Source organism: Trichophyton benhamiae (assembly GCF_000151125.1).
Source record: "Trichophyton benhamiae CBS 112371 chromosome Unknown contig02295.1, whole genome shotgun sequence".
Taxonomy (NCBI): Eukaryota; Fungi; Ascomycota; class Eurotiomycetes; order Onygenales; family Arthrodermataceae; genus Trichophyton; species Trichophyton benhamiae.
Window position 1 is genome coordinate 530597 of NW_003315097.1, and position 26996 is coordinate 557592.

General features: G+C 52.2%; 11 protein-coding genes across 11 annotated transcripts; 4 read left to right on the forward strand and 7 right to left on the reverse strand.

Annotated features, from left to right (window-relative positions):
* Positions 1-1244: 1244 nt before the first annotated feature.
* ARB_01092 (uncharacterized protein) lies at positions 1245-2702 on the reverse strand (the record flags this gene model as incomplete). Its single annotated transcript, XM_003012795.1, has 3 exons — positions 1245-1562; positions 1650-2578; positions 2693-2702. The coding sequence occupies 3 exons, from the start codon at positions 2700-2702 to the stop codon at positions 1245-1247; spliced, it is 1257 nt and encodes a 418-aa protein (XP_003012841.1).
* Positions 2703-5462: 2760 nt separating this feature from the next.
* ARB_01093 (uncharacterized protein) lies at positions 5463-5930 on the forward strand (the record flags this gene model as incomplete). Its single annotated transcript, XM_003012796.1, has 3 exons — positions 5463-5526; positions 5656-5784; positions 5881-5930. The coding sequence occupies 3 exons, from the start codon at positions 5463-5465 to the stop codon at positions 5928-5930; spliced, it is 243 nt and encodes an 80-aa protein (XP_003012842.1).
* A 545-nt stretch (positions 5931-6475) lies between these two features.
* On the reverse strand, positions 6476-7180 carry ARB_01094 (uncharacterized protein; the record flags this gene model as incomplete). Its single annotated transcript, XM_003012797.1, has 1 exon — positions 6476-7180. One exon carries the CDS (start codon positions 7178-7180, stop codon positions 6476-6478), a length of 705 nt encoding a protein of 234 aa, XP_003012843.1.
* Positions 7181-7784: 604 nt separating this feature from the next.
* ARB_01095 (uncharacterized protein) lies at positions 7785-9799 on the reverse strand (the record flags this gene model as incomplete). The annotated part of the gene is made up of 4 exons (XM_003012798.1): positions 7785-9146; positions 9217-9348; positions 9499-9685; positions 9756-9799. The coding sequence occupies 4 exons, from the start codon at positions 9797-9799 to the stop codon at positions 7785-7787; spliced, it is 1725 nt and encodes a 574-aa protein (XP_003012844.1).
* Positions 9800-10948: 1149 nt separating this feature from the next.
* On the forward strand, positions 10949-11998 carry ARB_01096 (uncharacterized protein; the record flags this gene model as incomplete). Its single annotated transcript, XM_003012799.1, has 1 exon — positions 10949-11998. The coding sequence occupies one exon, from the start codon at positions 10949-10951 to the stop codon at positions 11996-11998; it is 1050 nt and encodes a 349-aa protein (XP_003012845.1).
* Positions 11999-12555: 557 nt separating this feature from the next.
* ARB_01097 (uncharacterized protein) lies at positions 12556-14285 on the reverse strand (the record flags this gene model as incomplete). Its single annotated transcript, XM_003012800.1, has 5 exons — positions 12556-13104; positions 13158-13401; positions 13483-13631; positions 13712-13986; positions 14147-14285. The coding sequence occupies 5 exons, from the start codon at positions 14283-14285 to the stop codon at positions 12556-12558; spliced, it is 1356 nt and encodes a 451-aa protein (XP_003012846.1).
* A 936-nt stretch (positions 14286-15221) lies between these two features.
* On the forward strand, positions 15222-18472 carry ARB_01098 (uncharacterized protein; the record flags this gene model as incomplete). Its single annotated transcript, XM_003012801.1, has 2 exons — positions 15222-15604; positions 15697-18472. The coding sequence occupies 2 exons, from the start codon at positions 15222-15224 to the stop codon at positions 18470-18472; spliced, it is 3159 nt and encodes a 1052-aa protein (XP_003012847.1).
* Positions 18473-18814: 342 nt separating this feature from the next.
* On the forward strand, positions 18815-21198 carry ARB_01099 (uncharacterized protein; the record flags this gene model as incomplete). The annotated part of the gene is made up of 4 exons (XM_003012802.1): positions 18815-19429; positions 19585-19886; positions 19945-20251; positions 20293-21198. 4 exons carry the CDS (start codon positions 18815-18817, stop codon positions 21196-21198), a joined length of 2130 nt encoding a protein of 709 aa, XP_003012848.1.
* Positions 21199-21451: 253 nt separating this feature from the next.
* ARB_01100 (uncharacterized protein) lies at positions 21452-22332 on the reverse strand (the record flags this gene model as incomplete). The annotated part of the gene is made up of 4 exons (XM_003012803.1): positions 21452-21539; positions 21703-21938; positions 22028-22072; positions 22168-22332. The coding sequence occupies 4 exons, from the start codon at positions 22330-22332 to the stop codon at positions 21452-21454; spliced, it is 534 nt and encodes a 177-aa protein (XP_003012849.1).
* A 441-nt stretch (positions 22333-22773) lies between these two features.
* ARB_01101 (uncharacterized protein) lies at positions 22774-23966 on the reverse strand (the record flags this gene model as incomplete). The annotated part of the gene is made up of 2 exons (XM_003012804.1): positions 22774-23619; positions 23805-23966. The coding sequence occupies 2 exons, from the start codon at positions 23964-23966 to the stop codon at positions 22774-22776; spliced, it is 1008 nt and encodes a 335-aa protein (XP_003012850.1).
* Positions 23967-24696: 730 nt separating this feature from the next.
* On the reverse strand, positions 24697-25996 carry ARB_01102 (uncharacterized protein; the record flags this gene model as incomplete). The annotated part of the gene is made up of 3 exons (XM_003012805.1): positions 24697-25038; positions 25118-25483; positions 25571-25996. The coding sequence occupies 3 exons, from the start codon at positions 25994-25996 to the stop codon at positions 24697-24699; spliced, it is 1134 nt and encodes a 377-aa protein (XP_003012851.1).
* Positions 25997-26996: the final 1000 nt, after the last annotated feature.

Consider the following 26996-nt stretch of genomic DNA (forward strand, 5'->3'; position numbering starts at 1 on the left):
CTGGGCATGGTCAGATGGGTGCCTGGGGGGGCGGCTGATTGCCCAGTCCAGACGCCCTCTCGTAGTCGATCATGGAGAAACGGGATGGAGGGCCTTGAGAACAAATCGCCGAGTCGGTCAAAACGACCCAGTGGCCTTCCTTGTTGTCTCTTGCTCTTAGCACGGCCCATCCAGCTCGCAGGACATGTAACGTTGAGACTATTACGTGCATCTTGCTTGCTTGCTTGTTTTTCTTCTGCATCCTTCTTCCCGGCTGGACTCGGGCGCGGCTACCGATGTCCAGATCTGGTCCTTTGCACTGCATGGGTGTAATAATGGGGACGTGTGACCTGGCAATTTTTGCTTCTTCATTTCTCCAAATCGTCTTTCTTCATTCTTGTTTCTTCTCCTTTTACTTCTTTGTCCTTTTTCTAGTCAGCTGATCCATATAATGCACACCATCGCCCATGGGCGGATGATAGGATTAGCCGAAGTCTAGATCAGACGGTCTCGGTAATGTACCACAGCTGTCAATTGGGGCATTGTAGGGGGCTTGTTGGCTCCGTAGATAGACCAAATACTCTGTACATTTGCCGGCTTTCCTCTGAGACGGATATGGTCAAGCAACGTCGAACCATGTCAGCACATGATATAAATAGAATACGCGTATTGGATGGGATGCCGGCTGTTTTCAGCTGGGGTTGATCTCGAACAGAAGCCCCAAGGATTTTGTTGGGCTCTTTCTGCTTACCTGGTGGTCTCTTCAACCCCTGACCGGTCTCTCTATCTCAGCAGAAAAACACTGGGGGACATGCGAGATGAGTTTCTCGTCATGTGGAGGAGTGGTTGCGGGATGGACGTCCAAGGGCCGGCGGGTAGGGCCGAGCGAATCTGCTGTCTCGTATCTCGGTTTAAGCAGTCTTTTAGCTCGGACTATTGGATCGCCTCTTTAGATAGTCCTGGGGGTGGTATTCGGGTCTGGCTGACCGTCACACTCAAGTATGGGGTGTTTTTCATCTGTGGCTTTCGGGGTAAGACGTGAGGGCTTGACGTTGGGGTTGGTGATGGTCACCTTGGAGGTACCTAATTTAGTTGTCACATGAGCAAGTTAACCATTGGGTGCAAAATTATATAATTGCGGCTCTCTATAGGCTTTAATCTCTATCGTACAGCAGTCAATAGCACTCTAAGCGTACAGATATACATACATACAAGAGGTTCTCACAAGAAGATCTAGGGGAATCCCCGTTCCGTTATGAGATACATCATTCTTCGCTCAACAGCGGTGGGAATAGCGTCCCTGCCTGCCCTTTTCCTAGCGGCACCCTGGGCGTCCCATAGTCAGGATCAGCCCCATACTTTGCGGCAGCATATGACCGCTTGCTGAGGTCTTCCTCTACACCGAGCATGTCGAGTAGCTTCTTAGCCTTCTCGGGCATGAAAGGCTGCAGGAGGATGCCGGCAATGCGGAGAGACTCGGTTGCATTGTAGATTACTCCAACCAACTGGTCGTGTGCCGTCGGGTCAGTGCCCGCCTCCTTCGCGAGGTTCCATGGTCCAGTGCTTTGGACATATCTATTTGTCTACACCGTCATTCTTGTTAGACTTGCAATACGTCCGACAAGAAAGAGTAATCATAATCGGTGGGAGGGTCGGAAATGACAACTCACCTGGTCAATGATCTTCACTATCTCCTCCAGTGCGCGGCGAGGGTTCAATTCATCCATCTGGTTGGACACAAGGCCTGGGACCTTCTCCAGAAACTCCATGTGCTCAATTTCAGATGGATCTTTGGCTCTTCTGCTGCCCTGCCCATTCGTCATCTTGACAACGCTCTCTCTCACATTCCATCCTTTGCCTCGCATCACCCGACTACAAAGATTGCCTAGCCCGCCTTGCAGGACGTTTTTGTAGTCTCGTACGATATACGAATTGTCGTAATCCGTATCGCTAGCAAGACCCCCGTTCATAGCCAAGTAAAACCTCATCGGGTCTACACCGTATCGTGCCATGGCAAACATTGGGTTGACCACGTTACCGGTAGATTTGGACATTTTCGAGTGGTTCATCGTCCAATGTGCGTGTGTCAAGATGGTCCGGGGTAATGGCAGGTCCAGTGCCATCAGGAAAGCTGGCCAGTAAATACAATGGAACCTAAATGGTATTAGTTGATATCTATGAGTATTAAAAGCTTTCATGCGAATAGCGCACCTCGTGATATCTTTGCCCACGACATGGACATCTGCAGGCCATATCGACTCTTGCTCGCGACCGGGGGTGAAAGGGTATCCTGCATAGGTGATATAGTTGACCAAAGCGTCCAACCAAACATATATGGTTTGTGTCGTATCTCCGGGGACGGGGATTCCCCATGAGAGCCGGTCGACGGGGCGAGAAATAGACAGATCCTGGAGTCCAGACGCAACATTCTGTACTATACTATCCATATACACCTTTGGCTGAATGAATTTTGGATTCTTACGGTAATGCTCTAGTAATCGATCTTGAAATGCGGACAGTTTGAAATGGTAGTTCGTTTCCTGTGAAAATTTTACCTCTTTTCCTGTTTCAATTGAGGCCTTAACAGCAGAGTCAGCCTCTACGCCATCAAAGGAGCAAGTTTATATTTACCATCATTTTCCGCCCGGTTGCTGGATCAAGTGTTGAATGTACGGCAGAGGCTGGATAGAACGTCTCGTCACTAACAGAGTACCAGCCTTCATGCTTGCCTTCATAGATATAACCACGGTGGTTAAGGTTTTCCTACAACAACGTTGGTAAAAAGGCCCATGGAGATTCGAAAAGGAGTATCTATACCCAAAAAAACTGTACAGCAGCTTTATGCGCCGAATCAGTTGTTCTGATGAAGTGGTCATGGCTTGCATTTGCTTCTCTGGCCAGTACCTGAGATATATTAGTCTCTCCACAGCCCCAGGTATATTGCGCAGGTTGGGTTATAACCGGACCTTGAATGTTTCACAATTCCTGTCGCAAAGCGCCTGAGGCTCCAATCCATTCTGAAGCGCGGCTTGCTGAATCTGCAACTGACGTATTAGTCACCTTGTTCCTTCACATTATCATATACGTTATCAACTCGCACCTTCATCCCATGCTCGTCAGTCCCCGTCAGGAGCTTCGCATCGCCGTTACCGAGGAGGACCTGCCATCGTTTGAGTATATCGGCGATAAGGATAGTATAAAGGTGGCCAATATGTGGTGCTATTCACAAAAATTAGCTATCAATACCTAACCAAGCCTTTAATCTGTAAGCCTACCTGCATTGACGTAGAATATAGGCGTTGTGACATAGTATGGCTTTAGTTTTGTCCCAGGTGTTGCTTCGGTTGTATATCCGCGATTAAGAGGCCACCAGGGGGTTCTGGTCTGTCGACATGAGCCGCATATCCAAGAGTTTGGCTGTGTTTTCCTGAATCTCAAGCTCTGCGAGAATGTCCGGAGCTCAGCTTTCAACATTGTGGCCCATAAAGCCCGGATTCGCTCCTCTGGATGGTCAGAGTAATCGCATTGGCGAGTTTGCGCATAAGTTTTTGGAATAAATATTTTGCCGATGATGGTCCAAGCTCCTGACACTAAAAATATTCGTTATCAATGAAATTCAGATACATCAAACTTCATTCAACCTGCAACTGCTTTGGCTAATAGGTATTATTATTTTGTTTCATTTAAGATATAGCGTTTATTTCTTATTGAAACATATTTCACTCATCTATTTATCTCTATATATAATACCTTCTGGTTTACACCAAGCGTCCCAGACACTAGGCACCATGACCGCCGCGATTCAAGAAGATGTCCTCACAAAAGTCTCAACAGATGGTGAGAGCTCAGCTCATCAAGTTATTTATTGATTGCCTGCTAACTATATTGTGCCAGCGACTACAAATTTTGTTCAGACCTACTACTCCGCCCTTGACAACGCCCGGTCAACGCTCTCCACTTTCTACGCTCCCACAGTAACCAATCTTCTATTTAATGGCAATATCGTAGCCGACGGTGCTTCGGTTCAAGATATATTTGTCAACCAGCTGCCTCCTACACATTACGAAGTCCAGTCGTATGATTGCCAGGTCCTCAACCCGAATTACCTGGCCATTCCACCCGCCACCACGGACAATGTGGCTAGTCCCTTTGGATCCAACGCAAATCGCAATACCTCAGATCCAGCGAAGAATATGTCAATATTAGTTATCGTGAGCGGTTATGTGAAATTCGGAGAGGGAAAGGAAACTTGGGATTCACCAAATCGAGGGTTCAGCGAGACCTTTGTCCTGATTCCAAACCCACAAGCGTCCAGCGGGCCCAAAGCACGGGGGAAACAGTGGTTAATACAGAGTCAGAACTTTAGGATCGTTGTTTGATGGGTTTAAGGGCTCACGTATCCTCGTAGGCGCTTTCTACCGCCTACCCGATTCCGCTGCGAAAGTTGCTATCAAGCCGCTCGGTTTATCTAAGGGCTAGTTATTGGGTACGACATTACAATATGGTGCAAGGGAAGATATTCCTTCAATCGCCAAACTCCAAACAAGCATTCCCTTAGTCTAATACTACTTTGCCCACCAACATGATACCCACAGAGCTAAGGCCTCATATTGGCTTTTACCCTCTCTAACAACTCTTCTCTTGAAGCCTGCTCATTAGGAAGCAGACCACGCTATTATATGGCAGCTATATCAGCTTCGGACTTCAAGCCCCTATACACCGACGCCATTTGGAAATGGAAACCGGCTTACCACTCGGAGCCACCTCCGTAGCTCGTCAAACGTCCAATATTCAGGATCTACTTGGAGATTCCGTTAGATGTTGGTAGTAATGATAGAGGCGCGATCGATGCCAGAAAACTTACCTCCAGTTGGATCGGCTTCAGCGGGGAACATTTCACTTCCCCATATACTCCATACTGCAGCGGCTGTCACAAGACCAACGAACCCTAGATAAACGGTTATTCAAACACTATTTATTTTTGCCGGGCACCATCTATTTACCGACAAGTAGGTTCTTTGAGGCGTTAGTACAGTTGTGTAATATACTTTGACGGAGGTCGTACCTTAGACTGCAGAGCTTTGTCTAGCGGCGTAGGCATTGTCTTATTGATATATAACTAGTTTTGATAAAATATGGAACAATTTAAAGTATGGTATGGGAGATGAATGGAGGAGAAGGCCTCTATATATTCATCTTCTACATCCAGATCCTTATGGCCAGTTGTTATCAAGTCCCAGGGTTAATGCAGCTGCCTGAGCTAACCCCGATCTGGGATCCTAAACGCCTTAGGCGCCAACACAAGCGCCCGTATCCTGATTTGGCGATAAACCAGGGCTCCACCGTCGCGAAACCCTAATTGAAGTTCGCACACAATCAATATTTTCGACCTTTAGGAAGGACGACTAGCGACAGCGAGGTTCATTCATTCGACACCACCCGGCCATTAAACAACGACCGCATACTCGTACTCATCGCCCACCATGCCTTCCGAAGTCTCCGATATCAAGCAGTTCATTGAGATCTGCCGACGGAAGGACGCTTCCTGTATGTGTTGCCCTATATCGAGATTGTGTTTTGATATACTGTCCAGTGCCATTCACGAAACATGCTTTATCTGCGTTGGATATAGCAGTTTAATCAAAGGTCATGCTGGCTGATTCTCATCTCCTTTAGCTGCTCGCATTAAGCGCAACCGCTCTACCCAGCAGATCAAGTTCAAGGTCCGATGCAACCGATTCTTGTACACCCTCATTCTCAGAGACGCCGATAAGGCAGACAAGCTCAAGCAGAGCTTACCACCTGGTACGTGCTATTCGACATACAACAGTGTAATGAAGGGAAAAGTTAGTGCATCCGCGCCGGTTGAACTGGTTTACTGATGGCTATTTCATTTTTTAGCCCTGAAAATTATCGATGTCTCCAAGGGTACCAAGAAGAAGTCCACCTAGATATAGAGATTGGGTGAATTGAGGGGTGGTGCTGTCGCATAAAAAAAAAAGAATATAATGCGGGAGGGCATGGTCTTACATCGGGAGGATTGGATGGATGAAAGCGTGAAAAGGTCCAGCACATAATCCAAGGAGATTCGTTGTGCATTGGCGAAGCCAATTGATGTAATTACAGCCGAGAACACGCCATAACCGCGTCTCCGATCCCGAATTGTCTCATTCTTATGATATCCCAATGAATTTCTCCCTACCTGAAACTTACGGCCAGGGCTTTATCCACAAGCATATCCATACTACACTTTTTGCATGCAGCACAGCATATCATATAAATAGCCTACTACGAGCTCTCGATGAGGTATTACATATGTTAATGATTAGGGCCAGCATCGTGTGTTAGGGGCTGTAGAAAATACGTCTTCAGTGTACTCAACTTTTCAAGGAGTAATGCCGGGCCGATCAGTACAGCAGCTTGCTAGATGAAGCTATACATTCACAGCTCGACTGAGGGACTCTTAAATCTCAAATTCTAAAAGCCCAAACTATGCTCAGCTATAAGCTAGCTCTCTATATGCATCTATTCCGTAATGCTTCATCCATACCTGCAGTTCCCCTGAGTCTTCTAGACCGTACTTCCTTAATTCCAATTCCCCAAAAACATTCGGCTCATCCGATACAGCAGTAAAACCAAGGCTCTTGAAGAGAGCCACACTTCTCTCGTTGCTGGCTGCGATTCTAACCACGAAATATTCAAGTCTCTTAGCTGCTATAATCTCAGGTCCTCCTGCTTTCATAGATCCAGTATGGCCCTGGTATTCAGATAGAACTTGGTCCATATGAGTGACCACATAATTCAAGAAACAGATCAGGCTTGCCCTCCCGAAGCCTCTTCGTTGCAGATGCTTTTCCGCGATCATTAGTTCTAGCTCGCCCACGACCACTTCTTCTGGTGCGTTGTCCAGTTCCTGGTCATTGCTACCGTGTTCTTCCAACTTCAAAAACAGATTCACGTCTCCTATCATCCGGTCAGGAGTGTCGTCATCCGTAGGTTTGATTTTATAAGAGCTCGCGGCTTGGGATGACTCCGAAGCGTCTGCCTCACCGGAAGCAGTAGACGTCAAGGGTATGGGTTGGCAAGTGATGAATGTCAACTTGTCTGCATCTTGCCTCCAGCTCTGTTGCATCTGATACTCTTCTTCTAGAGTAAGGGGTTCTGATGCTGTAGCTTCTTGTATCTCCTGATATCCTGACATGGAGGAGTCAGCGTCACACTCCAGGCCGTATAACCTCTATCCGTAATGAACAGCGTTGATGTTTTGAGAATTTCCAGTGCATCAGGGGAATCATACAGGATCTTTCATCCATTCATGGTATCTTGGTACATGGTGCTTTGAGTATGGCACCAGAAGAACCCTCGAAGAGGACACGCCTATAAAGTATTAATTAGCTAGGAGTTCAAAAACCCTGGCCCCGCTTTAATCGTTGAGTCAAACCAAACGGTATATATTTACATGTATTCTCATTTATGAGCATCTTGTGTCGCTTTTCCAGTAGCTTTTCGTGGGATATTGGGCCATATGTTAAGGACGACGTTGAAAAAGAAGTAATAGAGTTGGTTGTGGCTAACTTTAGGTAGTGAATTTGATAGTTGGGCGTTAGATAACTAGTTAGTTAACCCTAGCTAGCAGGAAAACTACAGGCTTTCTACTTGATAACTAGTCAGTGGATTGCAATACATCCGAGTAGAGCATTTCTGCTTCGCTACTATATTCCAGTGTGGAAAGCTCTAAATTAACATGTTGTTTAGAGTTGTATGTATTGTTTGTAGAGGCGCTTGCTAGGCAAAATCATCAATATTCATGACGCATCAGGCATTTCTTCCTCCTTTTCAGCGGTACCGGCTTTTGTTACAGTACCAAACTTGACGACCTCAACGGCCAGAGTCTCGGTATCTAGCAGAACTATCTCTCCGGTTTCGTGGAACTTGGGCAGGGCTATTAGTCTGACTTTTGTGATGCTGTCCTCGTCAGTTCCCCAGTCACCACCTTCGAAAATAGTAGATTGGAAACGTGGCTGATTCCCTGTGAAGAATACATGCGGACACGATTGTATGACAAATGGATCTTTGTCCTGGTACGGATAGCACCCTGGATCGACAGTTAGTAAGGAGCCTGCTGCATGGTGGGCGTTATGTGATGGAGACTTACATATAGTGTCAGGCGCAGTCGGGACGCCGCAGCGCCATTTAAGCAAGTGTTCCATTAGCTTAAGCCGCGCGCCATTCTCTATATCTTCAACTTCGTCGTCCTCTAATTCTTCAAGATTGACGTATCGGAGAACATCATCGACATTCTGTCCACTAGTACCCCAAAACCTCCATCCCTCAATATCTCCTTCCCAAGGGTTGGTGACGTTGTCTAACCAGCCAGGCTCAGATGGTAGGGCCTGTCTTTTGGGCGCTATGGGAGGACAGTATATTTTCGACCGAGGAAGCATAGCGGTATGAATTTCCTGCTGTGGCAGAGAGAAGTTTGCAGGGTCCGTCTCACCCGGCATCAGGGTCACGGGGATACTTGGGAGTATATCAGAGAGAAAGCTGTCAAAAAGAGTAATTGGCGAGGCATTGTAAGCCGATGCATCGTAGCCATACTTTTTTGGCTGACGCTTTTCCGGGTTAGCAGCATCATTGACGGTAGAGGCAACTTTAGCACCCAGGGAGTTTCCCGCGATGATAAGGCGTGAAATCTGAGAGGGATTGGTTGCGGTGTAATCATCTGTGCTGGGGATGGTTCCGGTATAACCGAGGAGGTAATCTGCGAGGAGGGACAGGGCCACTGTATCCCCAGAAGTGCCAGTGATGCCCAACCCACTGACGAATGCAATTTTCTTGCTCTTTCCAGATCCACTGCCACCCGCTTCTAGATCACTGTGTTTGCGCTTTGCCGGTACACCGACATCTGTAGTAGGTTCCTGCTCTCTCTCCCATCGCGCAGGCTGTGGGGGTATATCCGGGACCTTGATATCAACCACTTCAAATTGACCGTCCGCGTTCTCTGTCCCGAGGACTGCAACGACAACTCCGGTGACTAGGAAGGTAGATTGCAGTAGACTCCCTGTAAGCACCAGCCTTCCCGATTCATCTTCCACCATTGTCTGGGTAGGCTTTTTGCTGTTGGGATCGTTATATGTCTTTTGTGGTACAGGGGCCGCAGTCCAGTTCTAGCGATTTAAAAGTAGCAGTCAGAATAAGCCACAATTGTTCACTGCTGCAAGATGGAGCACGCATTACCTCTTTAGAGATGTCGTCCATGATACTGGGTTTTAACGGAAGGTCCATGTAAACCGTCCCCACGATCCACGACAGTTTGCCCTGGCGGACATCGAGCACTCGATCAACCCTTCGCGCATACTCTCCAGCAATCTAACCGACATAAAAGAGAAGATTAGCATCTTCTTTCGAGTAGCTACAGTCCGAGCCCAAGTCCATCTTTGCTGCTCATGTTGCTTTGAACCTACTTTTAGATGGGTATGGGACCGAGCTCTGCTGCGCTCAACTGGGAATCACACGTACATTATAGCCTTCCCAGGCGGCCTTTGCAACCTCCGCAACCGCCGGCTTGAGTCTTGTCAGCCGTAGGAAGTAGATGTCCGAGTATTGCTGCTGGTAGTGTCTTGCTGCGCCGGGAGCCAGCCGGAATGTGCCCATGGGGTTGTATAGCGAGGTTTCACGGAACTGGGTCTCGGGAGAGTCATCGTCACTGCAGAGGAGTGTCAGTAAGAGGATCGCCAAACGGCTTGGGAGGTCAAGGGTGAAGAAGCCCGACTTACAGCGGCGGGCAGAGGAAGGCCTCCGCGGGGTCCTCCATGGCCATGTATGAGGCCAATCGCAGCAAAACCACCAAGAACTATCTCCCTTTGCGCTGTATCAGCTCCCCAGCCCCCGTCTTGTTCCTTAGCAACGCTCTTCTGCTGCGGCCTCAGCTACTTTAACCACCAGCCAGCCGGCGCTTTTTTGCATCTTCAAGCTCGACGCGCAAAAAGAACGCGAACTCCATTTAAGTTCCAATAAGCCGCAGTCACGTGGACATTCACTGTTTTAACTAATTCACGACTTCGACTTCATCGACTTCGCGACATCGAGCAGCTTTTGGTATTCACTCGGCGGCCTCGGCGGGCTATCTAACTCACTGCTGGGCTCTCTACAGGTCTTGTATTTCCTTCTCTCTCCATCTACTGTCTGCTTAGGGTGCAGACTGGCCATCTGTCAAAAGCTAACTTCACCCCGTCCCTTGGTGGATTGGTATAACTACTTTGGCCGCACTAGCCCATGGAAAAGCCATTCGTCGGCGCACCCCAGCTGTCCCAGCCTTCAAACTCCTTGACAACTCGCTCTACCTCACGGAGGAGTCAATCGATTGGTCTAGGGAAATGTAGGCCACCTCTTCTCAAATTCCGGAGAAGATGCTCTTGGGAGTTGCCTAGGTCAGAGCAGGAGACTTACTGACTGCAGAAACAAACTGGTGACAGAAAGGCTGCTTAGCGAGCTCTGCGGCATTTCAATCGAGGATTTTAGCATGATCCCTGTTCGCAAGGAGTCTAGAGCCCTTGTCAAGATAGACTCTCTCTCTACAGAGCAGTGGGCATAGCAGCTAACTAGTTAGGCTAACTATTCATGCATGAGCCTCATGCCTTCAACAAGTGACCCAGCAGAGGAGAAGAGACTTACTCCGTACTAACGTCCTTTTAGTGCGACATCATACAACTCAAGCCGAGGGAAGCGGTTCACAGGGTGGGCATCCGGGGTGTACCTAGTAAGCGACGGCAGCCCGGCGTCTCATGGGAATGCGGAGCCGCGGCATCTCAGGATTTGGTAGACTTTGCTTAGCTAGATATGTAGCGGCAGCTGGCGATCAATACAACCTGATGCATCTCTACGTGTGTCTTTTATCATCTTCAGTCACTTGGACGGCTCTCTATTCAATAAACATTCAATGACATAGCTACAGCAACAGAAAATAAACATGGCATCCCCTATTAAAACTCCCCTATGCGAGCTCCTCGGCATCCAGCATCCCATCCTCCTCGCTGGCATGGCGCGCACCTCTGGCGGCCCACTGGCGGCCGCCGTCTCCAATGCCGGCGGACTCGGCACCATCGGGGGACTCGGCTACAGCCCAGCACAGCTCGAGGAGATGCTGGTCGAGCTGAAGTCGCATCTCAAGGATCCCGGCCTGCCGTTTGGCGTGGACCTGGCGCTGCCCAAGGTCGGCGACGGCGCTCGAGCTACCAACCATGACTATACCCACGGCCAGCTCGATGAGCTGATCGAAGTGACCATCAAGCACGGCGCAAAGCTGTTTGTCTCTGCCGTCGGCATCCCGCCAGCCCATACCATCAAGCGCCTGCATGAGGCCGGCATCCTGATCATGAACATGGTGGGCGCTCCCAGACATGCCGAGAAGGCGTTGCAGGCGGGCGTGGACATCATACGCGCCCAGGGGGGAGAGGGAGGCGGCCATACAGGGGACATCCCCTTCTCGATCCTGATACCGGCCGTCGTGGACGTCTGCCGCAAGTACCGCAGCCCGCTGACGGGCAAGACGCCGCTTGTTGTCGCTGCCGGCGGCGTCAACGACGGCCGCAGCCTGGCCGCCTCGCTGATGCTGGGGGCTGCTGGCGTCTGGGTCGGCACTCGGTTCGTTGCTGCGGAGGAGAGCGGTGCCAGCCAGCTGCACAAGGAGGCCGTGGTGAGTGCCGGCTTTGGGGACACTGTCCGGACGCTGGTGATATCTGGCCGGCCGCTGCGGTGTCGAGAGAACGACTACATCCGAGAATGGGAAAGCAAGCCGGAGGAGATCCTGCGTCTGACGAAGAACGGCATTGTGCCGCTGATGAAGGACATGGAGGAGGACAAGGAGATCGATTTCCCCTTTCTCATGGGCCAGGTTGCGGCCGTCGTCAAGGATATCAAGCCAGCCAAAGACATCGTCGACTCCATGGTGGCCGAAGCCCGGCAGATGCTGGAGCTGGGATGCTCGTACATGGGGGATAGGCAGGGCAGCAAGCTGTGACCCGTCTATATTGTTTGTTTGTATACATATAGCAGGCTAATTGATCTTATACCTAACCTCCCTGGCAGTCCAGCACTAGATAGGTGGAATATATCAGGAATACGCCAGGCCAGAAGGCGGGCCTTTACTTGATACAAGTACCAATGATAATGACTACGGCGACTTACTTGACTGGCGGATCAGGGGACTGGAGAACAGTAGAGAAGAAGTAGATGAACAAAATCGTTACGCAAAACATTTCTAACTAACGGGGAGAGCTCAAGATGTGGCAGACAGTGGGTTGGTTGGTAATGGGCTATGGTGCATGGCATCCAAGGCAGAGGTATCGATTCACCCCCTTGGACCGTATCGTTCAATATATCAAATGGCCCGCTCCAAGGGTTGGCCATCAGTACTCTGTCAACCTCGCATGGATTCAATCAATCACGCACACAGACACACACACACACACAATCTCCCCTACCTTTTATCTTTTTCGTTTTTTACCTCTTTTTTGGGGGGTTGTGCTTTTTTGGTTCATATTACTCTACAATGCGGTGCGTGATCGGGGCCACGGGTTAATGCATGTATCCATTCATGACAGGGAGATTCCCATTTGATCGAGCCTCGATCATGGTGGGAGGCGGCGGCGGGCCAAAGACGGGCTTCGTCGGCTGAGCTCCGCTTGCGGCTGGATGCTGATGGTGATGGGGTTGCTCGCCCTCCCCGTGAGAGTGATATTCGCCGTCCTCACTTAGGTCTTCCTCGTCTTCGTCGTCGTACTCCTCATACTCGCTCTCGGTGCCTTCATCGTCCACGTCTAGCTCACCTTCGACGGCGTGGCCACGGCCTTGTTGCTGCATTCGCCGGCAAAGGGCTTCAAGGCTGTTACTCTTCTTGCGCCATTTCTCGAGCTCTTCGTTGTTGCGCGTGCGCTCCTCGGCCATTTCGAGGATGTTCCTGTTTGTCTGGTCATGTTTGCGAGTCAGGGTTAGATTCTCCTTTTCCAGCCGTTTGGTTTTCTTTGACATGTCCTCCATTTCCTTTCGGAATGTTAGGAATAGTTCGTTGCTATTGTTAAGGGTATCTTCAACCTGAGTGAACATCGGTTTTAGCATCTGTGGCAGCTATATTTTCGTCATGGAAGAAGACGCTTGATGATCAAATGGCGCTGCCATACCTGCTTGAATTTTTCGACGTAGATGTTAAGCTGGCTGCGAAGTTCGGCCTCGGTCTGCGAGAAAGTTGAAACCTGCGTGCTCAGGGCCCGGCATCTAGCGGCTTCGTTTTCTGCACTGCGCCGTTGCTCTTCATATTTGGCAGTAAGACTTTGGATTTCAGCGTCTTTGCTGCGCAAAATAGCCTTGTAATGCAGCTCTCGAGATTCAAACTGTTCTCCAATGGTCTTTATCTTTGCGCGGAGGCTATCAAAAAGTCAATATCCAATATTGAATAAAAACTCGAAAAGGAAAAAGGAAAAAAAAAAAAAGAGGAGAGAAACATACGCTTCGTCAAGGTCGATATCGACATTTTCCACTCTGGAGCTTCCCTTGGCTGCCATCACATCCTGGATGTCGAAGAGCAAGGAGTCCAGACGTTCATTCACAATGCCGCGGGCTCGTCTTTCGGTATCATCAAGCCTTTTGTTTTCATCCTGTCTTATCGATCAATATCCGCCCTTTGGTATACACACATATACATCAAATCCGGCCACAATTCCCGGGGTAAACGCACTTTGACTTTCTTGTTCTCCTTGGTTAACTCTCTACACAGCTTCTCGAGCTTGTCCTTCATGGTAACCGTCTTGTTCAGCTCGGATTTCCCCTTGTCCTGGTCCTTTTGCAGCTGGTCTGCACGCTTCTTGCTCTTGTTGTGGTCACGGTCCAGCTTTTTCATCTCTGCCAGGAGTTCCGTATACTTCTTGTGCACAGTCTCAAGACGGGTCATTGGTGACTCGATAGTGCTTAGTAGTTGGTTTAGGTCTCTGGTAGCCTTTTTGACCTCGCGCTCTGTAGATAATCACGTCGGCCAGAAAAAAAGGAAGAGACGGCCATGCGGTTAGAATGAATCACTCTTTAGGCGCAAAGAGAAACAAGACAGTATAATAATCACAAGCGGGACAAAAGAGACAGCAAAAACAAGATGGAGACAGGGAGAATGATAACATACCTATCTCCGCCTCCTGGTCCTTTTCACCAGCCGCATCTTGCTCGAGCTGGGATATCTTTGCAGCCAACAGCTTGGAGGTTTCGCCTGGGTCGGCATGTTTCTTGCCCTTCCCTTTCTTTGCTATAGCCGTGGGAGCCATCGTCGTCCGCTTTTCTGGGCTCTGAACAGCACTGTATTCACCCGCCGTATGGGTCCCTCCGTCTCGTAATGGCTGATTTCTTCTTAATCACTCCTCCGAATGTGCACACACACGCCTGGCCCTCCTCTGGGATCCCTCACGACCGCCTCGCCGCTCAACAACAGGCAGCAGCTGGAACGTATACACTGACACAAGGGAGGTCCGCCGCATCTACCATCCCAGTCGACCGTCCGTCTCCTCGCAGCAGCGTCCTGGGCGTGCGTTTTCTTCAGGTCCGAGAGAGGTTGGCAATGAGTCCCGGTGGGCGGCAGCCGGTCCGCCCGCTGAACAGGAAGAACAGGCGGGCTCGAGCAAAAAACAACAAGGTAGTTATGGCAGCCTGGTCGAAAGCCGCTCGCGGTCTCTGCGTGTGCCGTTGCTGCGTCGGTCTCTGCGTGTGCTTGCTGTCTCGCCGTCGCTGCGTCGGAGGAGGTTGTGTTTGTTCCGTCGAAAGGGCCAAATTTGTCAGAGCAAAGAAGAAAAAAAGACCAAGAGAAAATGGAAGCACAGCCAATTGAGCGGCGCCGCAGCGTCTCTAGCGCCAAAGCAACTGGTTTTTTCTTTACTTCGCTGCAGGCTTGGAATAACGAACATACAGACAGGAAGACGAGGACGAGGACGAGGACGGCAGTTGGATAGCTCGTCTCTGCCTGTGCCGTTCGCTACGTGAGCTAACTAACTATCTCTAGTTGTTGGTCGTTGATCGTCCGTCGTTCTATATAGTTAGTTATACAAACCACCGCGGATTGCGATCTCGATTCTACAGCTCCGGAAGACAAAAAAGACAGGAAGACTCGGCTTGATTTCCGTTTATTGGAGTCGACGATGGTAGTGGCTGGACGCTGAAGACTGGACAATACAATTGAGGCCTGAGAAGTGAGCGAGACGGCCGTGAAGATGCTGCGGTCAGGAGGCAGACTGGGCAAGCTGGGGAGCTTCAGGGCTCCGGCAGCGCTGTCGAGACATGCTCAGCCAGGGAGCAGCCTGGGACTGAAGCTGAAGGACAGGAGATGGGCGTCTACGTCGACCGTGACGGCGCTGGAGAGCTATCCGGCGGCTGGCGAGAAGCTGCATGGCTTCATCGTGCAGCAGAAAAAGCACATCCCAGAGCTGCATTTGAGTGCCATCCACCTGAAGCACGAGAAGACGGACGCAGACTACCTGCATGTTGCAAGAGACGATAAGAACAATGTCTTTGGCATCTCGTTCAAGACGAACCCTCCGGATGCTACCGGAGTGCCGCATATCCTCGAGCACACCACCCTTTGCGGCAGTGAAAAGTCAGTATACCAACACTTACCGCATATATCTGTATATATATACGACGGGTCTGGAGACAGAAAGATGGATGCGGCTAACAGATTGCTTCTAGATATCCCGTTCGAGACCCCTTTTTCAAGATGCTGCCACGTTCACTCTCTAATTTCATGAACGCCTTCACCTCCTCGGACCATACCACGTATCCCTTTGCTACGACCAACAAGAAGGACTTTCAGAATCTGCTGTCTGTCTATCTAGATGCAACGCTGCACCCACTGCTCAAGGAAGAGGACTTTCGACAGGAAGGCTGGCGGTTAGGCCCAGAGAACGCTAGAGCTGCTGAACTCAGCTCACAGGAAGGGGCCTCAGGTGAACATGCAAAGGGGGAGGACATCGTCTTCAAGGGCGTCGTGTATAACGAGATGAAGGGGCAGATGTCTGATGCAAACTATCTTTACTACATCCGGTTCAGGGAGCAGATAATCCCAGCTCTGAACAACTCTGGTGGTGACCCGCAGCATATCCCGGAGCTCACGCACCAACAGCTGGTTGACTATTCCAGGTCAAATTACCACCCGAGCAATGCACGAATATTCACCTACGGAGACATGCCTTTGGCTGACCATCTGGCCCAGGTAGGAGAAGTGCTCAACGGGTTCGAGAAGAAGGCCAATCCGCTGGACGTAAAGCTGCCCATCGACCTGAGCTCTGGACCGACCAATGTCACAGTGAGCGGCCCAATTGATACCTTTGCCAGCGAGGACAAGCAAACCAAGACTTCGGTCTCCTGGCACGCGGGAGACTCCAGAGATAACGTTGAGCTCTTTTCGATGGGGATACTATCGTCATTGCTGCTGGATGGCTACGGCTCTCCGTTGTACCGGGCTCTTATCGAAAGCGGAATCGGCTCGTCGTTCACCCCCAACACCGGGCTAGACACGTCCGGAAAAGTGCCTATCTTTTCTGTTGGAGTGAATGGAATATCCGAGGCAGATGTACCCGACGTTCAGAAGAGCATACAAAAGGTGTTTGAAGAACAGCTTTCCAAGGGCTTCAACGACGAAAAAGTACAGGGCATGCTGCACCAGCTTGAACTCGCTCTCAGGCACAAGACAGCCAATTTCGGCATGGGGATAATGGAAAAAGTCATTTCGTCGTGGTTCAACGGATCTGATCCGATGAAGGACCTGGCGTGGAACGAGGTGATCAACGAGTTCAAGAAGCGTTACGGAAAGGGAGGCTACCTGGAAGGACTGATGCAGAAGTATTTCATGAATGACAAGTACATGGCGTTTACGATGAACGGGGATCCTACGTATAACGACTCGCTGGTGGAACGAGAGGCTGCCCGCAAGGAGACGATGATGAAAGAGCTCGGCCAGAAGTACGGGTCGATAGAGGCTGCCAAAGAGCAGCTGAAGAAAGAAGAGCTGGAGCTGCTCAACGTCCAGGAGGCAGCGCAGCAGGCTGATCTGTCCTGTCTGCCTACGCTTACGGTCAATGATATCCCGCGGCAAAGGGAGAAGAAGGAACTGAGCGAGTCGAAGATTGACGGCGTTGATGTTGTGTGGCGGCAGGCCCCGACCAACGGGCTGTCATACATCCAGATATTGAACGCTCTGGACGAGCTGCCGGACCATCTCAGGCTGCTGCTCCCGCTGTTCAACGACTGCATTATGCGTCTGGGCACGAGCAGCAGACGGATGGAGCAGTGGGAAGACCTGATCAAGCTGAAGACGGGCGGGATCAGCTCGTCCACTTTTGCAGCGTCCTCTCCGCTGGCGCTGGACCGGTTCTCAGAAGGGATGCAGTTCTCGGGCTTTGCACTGGACAAGAACATGCCGGAGATGCTGTCGATGTTGACCACTCTGGTGAACGAGAGTGCGTTTAGAGGGCCGGATGCACCGCGGATGATCGAGGAGCTGCTGAAGTCGAGCTGCAACGGTGCGCTGGACGCAGTGGCGGCATCTGGCCATCGTTATGCGGTGAACATGGCGTCGTCCACGCTGTCCCGGAAGTTCTGGGCGGAAGAGCAGACGTCTGGCCTCTCTCAGATCCAGAAGATGGCCCAGCTGCTCCAGGACGCCCAGCGGTCGCCGGAACGGCTGCAGGAGCTGATTGGCCATCTGCAGACGATCCAGGCGTTTGCTCTGGGACGATCATCTGGCCTGAGAATCCGAGTTGTCTGCGAGGCTGCGATGCGAGCAGAGAACGAAGCTGTGCTACAGCGGTGGCTGTCTGGGTTGAAATCTACGGCAGCAGCAACACCATCACCGACGGCCCCAACGAAGCCATTCCCCAGGCCGTCGTCTGACAAGGTGCTGTATGACCTGCCATTCCAGGTGTCGTACTCGGGTCTGGCGATGGAGACTGTGCCGTTTGTGAGCCGGTCGAGTGCGCCCCTGAGCGTGCTGGCCCAGCTGCTGACGCACAACTACCTCCATCCCGAGATACGGGAAAAGGGGGGAGCGTACGGGGCGGGAGCGAGCAACGGCCCGGTCAGGGGCATCTTCAGCTTCTCGAGCTACCGGGACCCGAACCCGCTGAACACGCTGCGGGTGTTCAGCCAGAGCGGCGAGTATGCGCGGGACCGGAGCTGGACGCAGCGGGAGCTGGACGAGGCGAAGCTGAGCATCTTCCAGGGGCTGGATGCGCCCGTCAGCGTGGAGGAAGAGGGCCACCGGTACTTCCTGAGCGGCGTGACGCACGAGATGGACCAGGCCTGGCGCGAGCAGGTGCTGGACGTGAGTGCGCGAGAGGTGAGCGAGGCGGCGCAGAAGTATCTCGTTGAGGCCGGACAGCGGTCCTTTTGCCTGCTGGGCCAGAAGAAGGACGAGTGGCCTGATCTGGAGGGCTGGGAGGTGAAGAAGATCTCGCTGGCAGAGTGATGTGTACTGTAGACTACTATAGACTAGATGTAGGATAGATTGACTGACTGTACTATATACCACTATATACCGCTTGATATACTGGATATTGCTTGAGAGGATATCCCCGCGCTACGGACAGAGCTGACATCCTGCATCCCTTGCTCCATGGATAGCAGAGAGTCACCCTGATGTATGTATATATATATGTATATATATGTATACTGCTCAGGGGAACGGCGCAAGATTGAAGAGCAAGACCACCTCCGTCTTTCAGACCTGCCCAGCACCCTCGAGGCCCAAGGGGGGCGGACTAAGAATGCGAGGACATACAGAATAGTAGATGTAGTGAAAGGAGAGTAGATGTTAAAGTGCCGGTCTCCGGGCAACCCCCCTGAGACGGACGTAGCCCAGCCAGCAGGACCCGTCCTCGCGCGAGATGACGGAGTGCAGCAGGTCGCAGGTCGAGCGGATGGCGTCCTCGCGGGCCTGGGGAGGCAGCGTGTCTATCATGGAGGCGCCCATGAGCCTGACCCATCCTGCAATTCCGGTGTCATTGGTGTCATTGCTGGTATCTTTAGAGTCTTTTCTGGAGTCACTACTTCTAGAGTCACTCTCGGTGAGTCTGGTCGGCCTGTACTCGACCTCGAGGGAGTCGACGACAAAGCCGATGCGCTCGAGGGCGTCTCGCATCCAGGCGGCCGAGGGGAAGAACCAGGGGCTGGCGTCTCTGGCCTGCTGCAGCGGCAGGCCATGGAGCACGAGCGCAGCCAGCAGGGCAGCGTGGACCTCCGCGACGTTGCCATGGCCGCCCATTTCGAAGACAAAGACGCCACCGGGCCTGAGGCAGTCGAAGATGGCCTGCAGGACGGGGATTCTGGTGCTGGCGTCTCTCAGGATCCAGTGCAGCGCTGCGTTGGACACTCTATCAACCGTCAGCCCAACACATCACATCACAACACCCGCATTCGTAGAATTGTATGTAGATCGTACACCTTGTCCCAGGAGCCGTCGACGATGTCGGTCTGCCCGAGCAGCCTGCAGTCGAGCACCCGGAAGGCCGCTGGGGACGAGGATCCCGCCAGCCGCGCGCGCGCAGCCTCGACCATGGCCGGCGACGAGTCGAGTCCCAGCACGGCGCCGACGGCAGAGACGAACCTGGCCGTGAACTGGCCGTCGCCGCAGCCGACATCGAGCACTCTGTCCTCGCGGCGAGGCTGCAGCAGCTGCAGCACCGTGTCCGCGAGCCGGGGCACGAAGGCCGCCGCCGCCTCGTATGCCTGGTTATATATTATATTGTCAGCCAGCTCAACCGCCCATCACGCAGGCAGAAGCCCCTATCTCGCACCTCTGAGGACCAGCTGTCCTTTTCTTCTCCCTGCATCTGTGTATCCTCTCTGTCTGTCTGTGTCCTCTTTGTGTCTGCTTCTCGTCTGTGTGAGTGTAACAGCTCGCCGGCGCCACCAAGCCCGCCGCCCACGCTCTGCCTGCAGCCACCGCGCGGCCAAGGTCGCCAAGGGCGCAGCTCGGGATCGCAGGTCGATAGAAGCTGCTGTCGATGCCCCAAGCGGGAGAGAAAGAGAGAGGGAGAGAGAGAGAGAGAAGAGAGCAGGCGATGGACGGGCAGCGGAAGAAGTGCTGGCGAAGATGGAGGAGACGAAGATGCCGGCGAGAGAAGTTGGCCGGCAGTCGGCTTTTAACCAGAACAACATCGACATCTATGTACATCTACGCAACCTCGAGAGCACCAGCGACATCGACATCGACAGCAAGATATCCACAGCCTATCGACCCATCGATGTGCATGGCCTGCGAGCCCGAGCAAGCCGGCTGATCAACAGGAGACCGACGGAAGACTGGAAGACGGAAATCTCTGCCCTTCTCTGCTGCTGCTCTGTCTTTTCCTACAGCATCCTCAATGCCTCATGGAGCCCGCAGACGGACGAAGCGACGACAGCGACCGCTACGAGCAGGCGGAGCATGACCAGCATGACCATCGGCAGCATAGCCATGAGCAGCAGAAGAGCTGTGAGCCCTTCCCGGCGCTGCCAGAGACCCTCGAGATGGCGACCCTCAACATCCCAAACAGCCCAAATACTGCGAATACTGCGAATACCCTGAATTCACCAGCATCACCAGCATCGCCGGCTTCACGGTCGAGCTCGCCCATCTCGGTGGCCTCGGGCGAGCTGGGCATCGTCGCCTCGCGCCGCCCGACCACCGAGAGCGTCCTGACGACGGCCAGCAGACAGCCCAGCGGGCCCTTTGCCGGCCTGCAGCGCTTCTGGTGGGCGCACATCTCCATCCGCGTCCCCAGAAAGCAGAACCGCGACCACTTCGGTATTTTCTCTCTGTCTATAACTGTCTATATAGAGATCAAGATAGATGCTAACGAGAGGATAGCCCTCGAGAGGACGTACCTGGCGTACATGCGCACCTCGCTGACGTTTGCCATGGTCGGCGTGCTCATCGCGCAGCTCTTCTCGCTCAACCACGCCGTCGTCCACAACGCCGACTTTGGCTTCCACCGCGTCGGCAAGCCGCTCGCCTGCGTCTGCCACCTGCTGGCTGTCCTCGTCGCCGTCGCGGGCGCCTTTCGCTTCTGGCGCCAGCAGCACGCCCTCGCCCGCGGCCGGGTCCACGCCGGCGGCCGCGAGGTCAACTTCATCGGCCTCGTCTCAGCCGCCGTCGTCGCCGTCATCTTCGTCCTCGTCATCATGATCAGTGCCCGCCGCGACTCCGAGTAGCCTTACCACCATATAATAACATTAATATTTATTCTCTGGCTACTCTGCAGGCTGTTAAGGATAATAATAATAATAATGCTCCCTCCCTGTCTCGCCCTCAGGGTCCCTGATATAGGGCGGTAGCGCCGATGCGAAACGCTGCCGCTGCGCTGGCCTGCTTGGCCGCCTCCTTTTCCCTCTGCCCCGGCCTCGCCTGATCTGCTGCCCGTTTGATCTGCTCGACCTCGACCTATCGACGACTCCGGCCGGCGTTTCATCCTCGCTTTTTGGCTTCTTCTTCGCTTCTTCTTCTGCTTTTCTTTTCTTCTTCTTCTTCTTCTTCTTCTCTTCCTTGCTTCTTCCTGCGCTGACTCAGCGTCGGCCTTCTTGTGCGCCACCAAAAACCTGCAGCTTCAACGAACGAGCCAGAATCTCGACGACGGCGACGGCGACGGCGACCTCGACACTAAAGACGAAGCAGGACGAGGATGCGGATGAGCCGGCTGGCCTGTCGTCTTGACTAACTCGTTGCTCTGCCCTGGCGGCGCTTCTTCTTTTTCTTCTTTGCTTCTTTTCTTCTTCTCTTCTACAACAATACTCCAGGTAGCGACGGCGACGGCGACGGCGACAGCGACGACGGCAGGATGGGATTGACCAAGTCGCAGAGGATCGTCCTCCTCCTCATCATCGACTCCGTCTTCTTCGTCGTCGAGCTCAGCGTCGGTGAGTTGGCCTGTCTGCAGCCCTTGCGGGTTCTCCTGCTAACAACCTCCAGGCTATGCCGTGCACTCGCTCGCTCTCGTCGCCGATGCATTTCATATGGTACGTCGATCACTACGCGAAAACAAACAACTATCGATATTGATACTGATGCTGATACTAACGGCGATGACAGCTAAACGACGTCCTCTCGCTCTGTGTTGGCTTATGGGCCGTCAAGGTCGCCAACGAAAAGTCCTCCAAGACATACACCTACGGCGTGAGTCTCACCACTTCAGCTATCTCACCATCTACAAAGCTAACGGCTGGCGGTGACAGTGGCAACGCGCTGAAACCCTCGGTGCCCTCATCAACGGCGTCTTCCTCGTCGCCCTGTGTCTCTCCATCTTCCTCGAGGCCATCAATCGCTTCGTCGAGCCCCAGACCGTCGAGCATCCAAAGCTCATCTGCATCGTCGGCGCCCTCGGCCTGCTCTCAAACATCCTCGGCCTCCTCCTCTTCCACGACCACTCCCACGGCGGACACGGCCACGGTCATGGCGCCGACGAGCCCATCGAGTCCGCCGAGCTGGGCTACTCCCGCGAGATTGCCCAGCCGCCCTCCTCCTCCGCCCTCACGCCCACCACCCTGACCAACAGCGTTGTCATCCCCAGCTCGCCCAGCGCCCGCCAGCACTCACGCCACCACCCTTCCATCAGCCGGGTCAGCCGCGAGAGCAGGCGATACAGCGGGTTCAGAGACGCTGAGGACATCAGCGGCCACCCGGCGAGCCTGCGCCAGGACATCATCCAGGCCAGCCGCTTCGAAGACGAGCCCTCGCCAGACTCAGAGTCCGACAGGGAAGAAGACATCCGCCAGTCCGAGGAGTCCCGGCTGCTACCCAACGCCCCAAAAGTCACCACCACGCCCTACGCTGCCACTTCTGTCCAGCCCCGTCCAGACATCCACGACCAGCACAACCACGCAAGGGCCAAGGACACCGCCGACGCCGACCACGACCACGCCCATGGCCAGGCCCAGCAGGGACACGGCGGCCACGGCGGCCACGGCCATGGCCACGACCTGAACATGCGCGGCGTCTTCCTCCACGTCCTGGGCGACGCCCTCGGCAACATCGGCGTCATCGTCTCGGCCCTCTTCATCTGGCTCACGGACTACACCTGGCGCTACTACGCAGACCCGGCCATCTCCCTGCTCATCACCGTCATCATCCTCTTCTCCGCCATCCCGCTCTGCAAGGCCGCCTCCAGGATCCTCCTCCAGGCCGTGCCCGCCGGCCTCAGCATCGACCACATCATCGAGGACATCGAGCAGCTTCCGGGCATCATCAGCTGCCACCACTTCCACGTCTGGCAGCTCAGCGACACCAAGCTCGTCGCCTCGCTCCACATCCAGGTCAGCTTCGACATCAAGGGCGAAGGCTCCGACAGGTACATGACCCTTGCGAGACACGTCCGCAAATGCCTCCACGCGTACGGAATCCACTCGTCCACCGTCCAGCCAGAGTTCTACCCGGGGAGCGAGGAGAACTCCCTGCGCCCAGGCAGCTCCCAGCTCACCTCCGTCGCCAGCGAGTCCTGTCTGCTCGAATGTGGTGAAGATTGTGCCCCGGGCCGCCAGTGCTGCCCATCCGTGTAAACACCACACACACACTCTCTCTCTCTTTTCTCTTTCTTTCTCTCTCTGATACTTCTCTCTACGTTCTCTCTTGTCTTTCTTTCTCTACTCTCTTTTCCATTATTTCCTGCTTTCTTTTCTTATTTCCTTCTCGTCTCTTTTTATTCTTCCTCTGGTTTGGATCTCTTTTGCATTAATACCTCCGCTAGCTAGCCTGCTTGAATATCCTCCCCTCCATTCTTGAAACGGTATATCTATCTATATCCTGGATGGCATCATTTCTCTCTTACGGTTTGTTTCCTGTCCTTTTCTTTTTCTCTAAAAAACAAAAAAGCAGCTCCCTTGTACATAGACGTCCTTCTCCTCGAGGTCATTGTAATAACAGTCACCAAAAAATGATACAGGTCTGGAACTAAATGCTCAACTTCGTCTTTGAATCCCGCATAATCCATAATCCAACCAACGGCAGCAAGGCGACTCCCAGCTCCAGCTCCTTGTGAGAAAGTGGCCAGCTGGATCGTATGTTAATTACCTGTAGTCCGCAGCGAGATGGAGCCAGGGGCCCTCTGGAGTCGCAGCCATAGTGGCTACGGGTTGCAGCCAGGGAAATTGGCTTGTCTGAGGCTTCTTCAGGCCTCTCCACCTGGTATCTATCCGATGGCTAACTATATAACGCGCAATATAGCTATCCTAAGGCCGATACAGCAAGGCAGCCTCACGCACTGGACAGCTGGTCATGGGTATAGCTAGCCTACAGCAGCGTCAATTGTCCTCCCTCGAGTCCCCAGAGGGTCTCCGGTATGGGTAGAAAAGACTTGTCCTGGTAAATTTGCTTCTCGATATAACTATTTATATACAAAATAAATAGTTAGCGACATTGATATATATTCTGAAGGTGAAAGTAACTAATGCTACTTGAATATTGGAAGATGGACTAGCTATTGATTGGAATATGCAGGCCAACAGTTGGCAAACTCCAACTCTTCTTCTCCCATGGGACAAATATTGAATGCAAACTTCAATGAATTACCAGGCTGAAGTCTCTATAGGTCATATAACTAGCTATAACTAGAGTTTACCTTGAGAGAAATGGTCATTCTTCATGATTATATCGGGCTAGTTATATCTATCATCCTTCAAAATCTGGTTACCTAGGAGGTATAACTATCTGATAGTTATGGTCTATCCCTTTTCAACGTCCTTTTCTCTTATCCTCCTCGTTCTGGACCCTGCATCAACTCCCTTTACCCAGAACCACCAGCCGAAAATGAGGGCTACACTAATAGGCATTGAGACCGCCCAGAGAAGCCAAAACTTACTGTTAACAAGCAGAGTCCCCCCTCCTTGAACGTCACTAGCTTGGGGAGATGTCGACGGACCAGAGGCTTCGAAGAATGGCGTGCTAAATACTGTGGCCACAGTCGAAATAGGGAGAAAAACGGTGGCAACCAGTGAAAGCGCTTTCAAGCTATAACTGTCGCGTTGGGTTATGCGGCTGTTTCGCATAGCATCAATGTTGAACGCCTGTTGAGATCAACCACAAGTCAGCAGCCGGTAATTCGCTCGCAGATTGGAGCCTCTGGGCACCGGAAAGAAAGCATACGAGGTTGATAATGTTGGTCAGCCGCTTTTCAACACTAATGGTGCGCAATCTGGTTGCCTGGAAAAGCTCCCTGCGGTGCAACAGCATGCCTTGCGTGGCTCTCCATATTGGGGAGCGTTTATCCGATGTTCCATTCACCAGATGGAGAATTTTCCTATTCTCCTCCTTCTTATTCTTTTGTGGGGGAGAGATGGTATATGATAGCTCTTGGTGATGTGCGATGGCTGCGTCGAGTGACCGAAGCGTGGCATCAACGGCTTCCAGCATAAAGATCGCATTTTTGGCAATCGTGTGGACGTAATAGATATCGACGACTGGTGGGCCCGGGAAACTCGCGTCAAGGTCTCTGGTGCCTTTGAATGCATCCTGTCAGGGAGTGAAAAGGCGCTCGCTCATGCTCATCAGCTTTTAGTTATCTTCTACCGGCTCCTATTGATGGAGTGCCCGGCGTACCTTTTCGATATTTTGGCAAAGATTATTTGTCTTCCAGGCACTCTCGTCCAGACGGAGATACCATGATTCATACACCATATCGAGCAACAATAGATACGGGTCTTGAAGGACATCTCCCCAATTGGATTCTTGTGCGAGGTGGAAGATTCGCTCGCAGATACCCTCCATCGGCCGAAAACATATAAGAGTAACAGGACCATTCGCGTGGCGTTTGTCCTGATTATTGGGTGTTTGACGGTTGGCTGTTGGTGTTGACCATTTCAGGACGGCCGCGGACTTGAGCCACTCTGCGTTTTCGGCATCTGGGGAAGACGCCGTGCAGAGAAAATGCATCCATACCGCTGGTTTAAAGCGTTTAGATGATGTCCAAGTTGCTGCAGCCAGGCTACATAGAGCGAATATTGTCAAGGCCTTGGAGGGTGACATTACTTAGGTACTACTCACTTTGCGATCCGTCTCTGGCTAGCGACGCGCCGAAGGAGTGCGTCACTCCCTGCAGTCTCTCCAACACAAACCCGCTTGGAATTTCATACCGGTCTACCAGCGCTCGGAAATCAGGGATTGCGCTGGGACTATCGAAGGGGGCGAGACTAGGGCCTTCGTTAGGTCTCTCTGGTCTGTTGCATTTTATGGCCGCCTATGGAGCTAGCTGTGCGCTCAACTCACATCACTGTCAAGTCACAATCGGCAAGCTGAGGCAGATCCGTTACATTCTGGACTTTTGAACACTCAAAGTCCCGACCTGTACCATTGGGTTAGCTGGCTAAGCTGGCGCTCGGGTGTGCTGGTTATTTATTCGTGCTCTCTCACCCTGATGCCACCGAAGGACATGGAAGGTGGCTGGTTTTCCCACGGCCTCTCTTCCCTCTAATTCGTCGAGGTGGCTCGGATTTTCTGTGATTGTTGTCATAGTCGGTGTCTCAGCCTCCCTTGATTCCCCATGCAAGCCGCTTGTTGCCCTGCGAAGGACAGCCAGCAGCAAGTGATGGTAACTAAATGGAATGGATATCTAACGATAACTCATAGTGAAACCTGGTTTACCTCCATCTCCGCCCACAAAGAAGGTCCGCAATGTTCTTAAAAGCGGGGAGCCAAGTTGACGAGGCTGAGGCTAAGAGATTCCCGCGTTTTGTCACATTCGAATAAAGGACTCTATAGTTTAGGAGAGGCGAGTTGGCTTGGTGCTTGGTGCTTGGTGCTTGGTGCTTGGTTGATACGAAGTGCATGCATGCATGATGTGCGCGGGACTGTGAGATAACGTATGAAGATGTTGTTTTTCTTAAGATGGTTCCAGGACAAGCCTGAAGTAAGTTCTAGACTTAATAATATCTAGCTAATATAATATATTTAAAGATATAATATATAATATTACTATATTTCTAAAAAAGAGTTAAGTTAGTAGTATTTAATTCTTAAAAGTTAATTA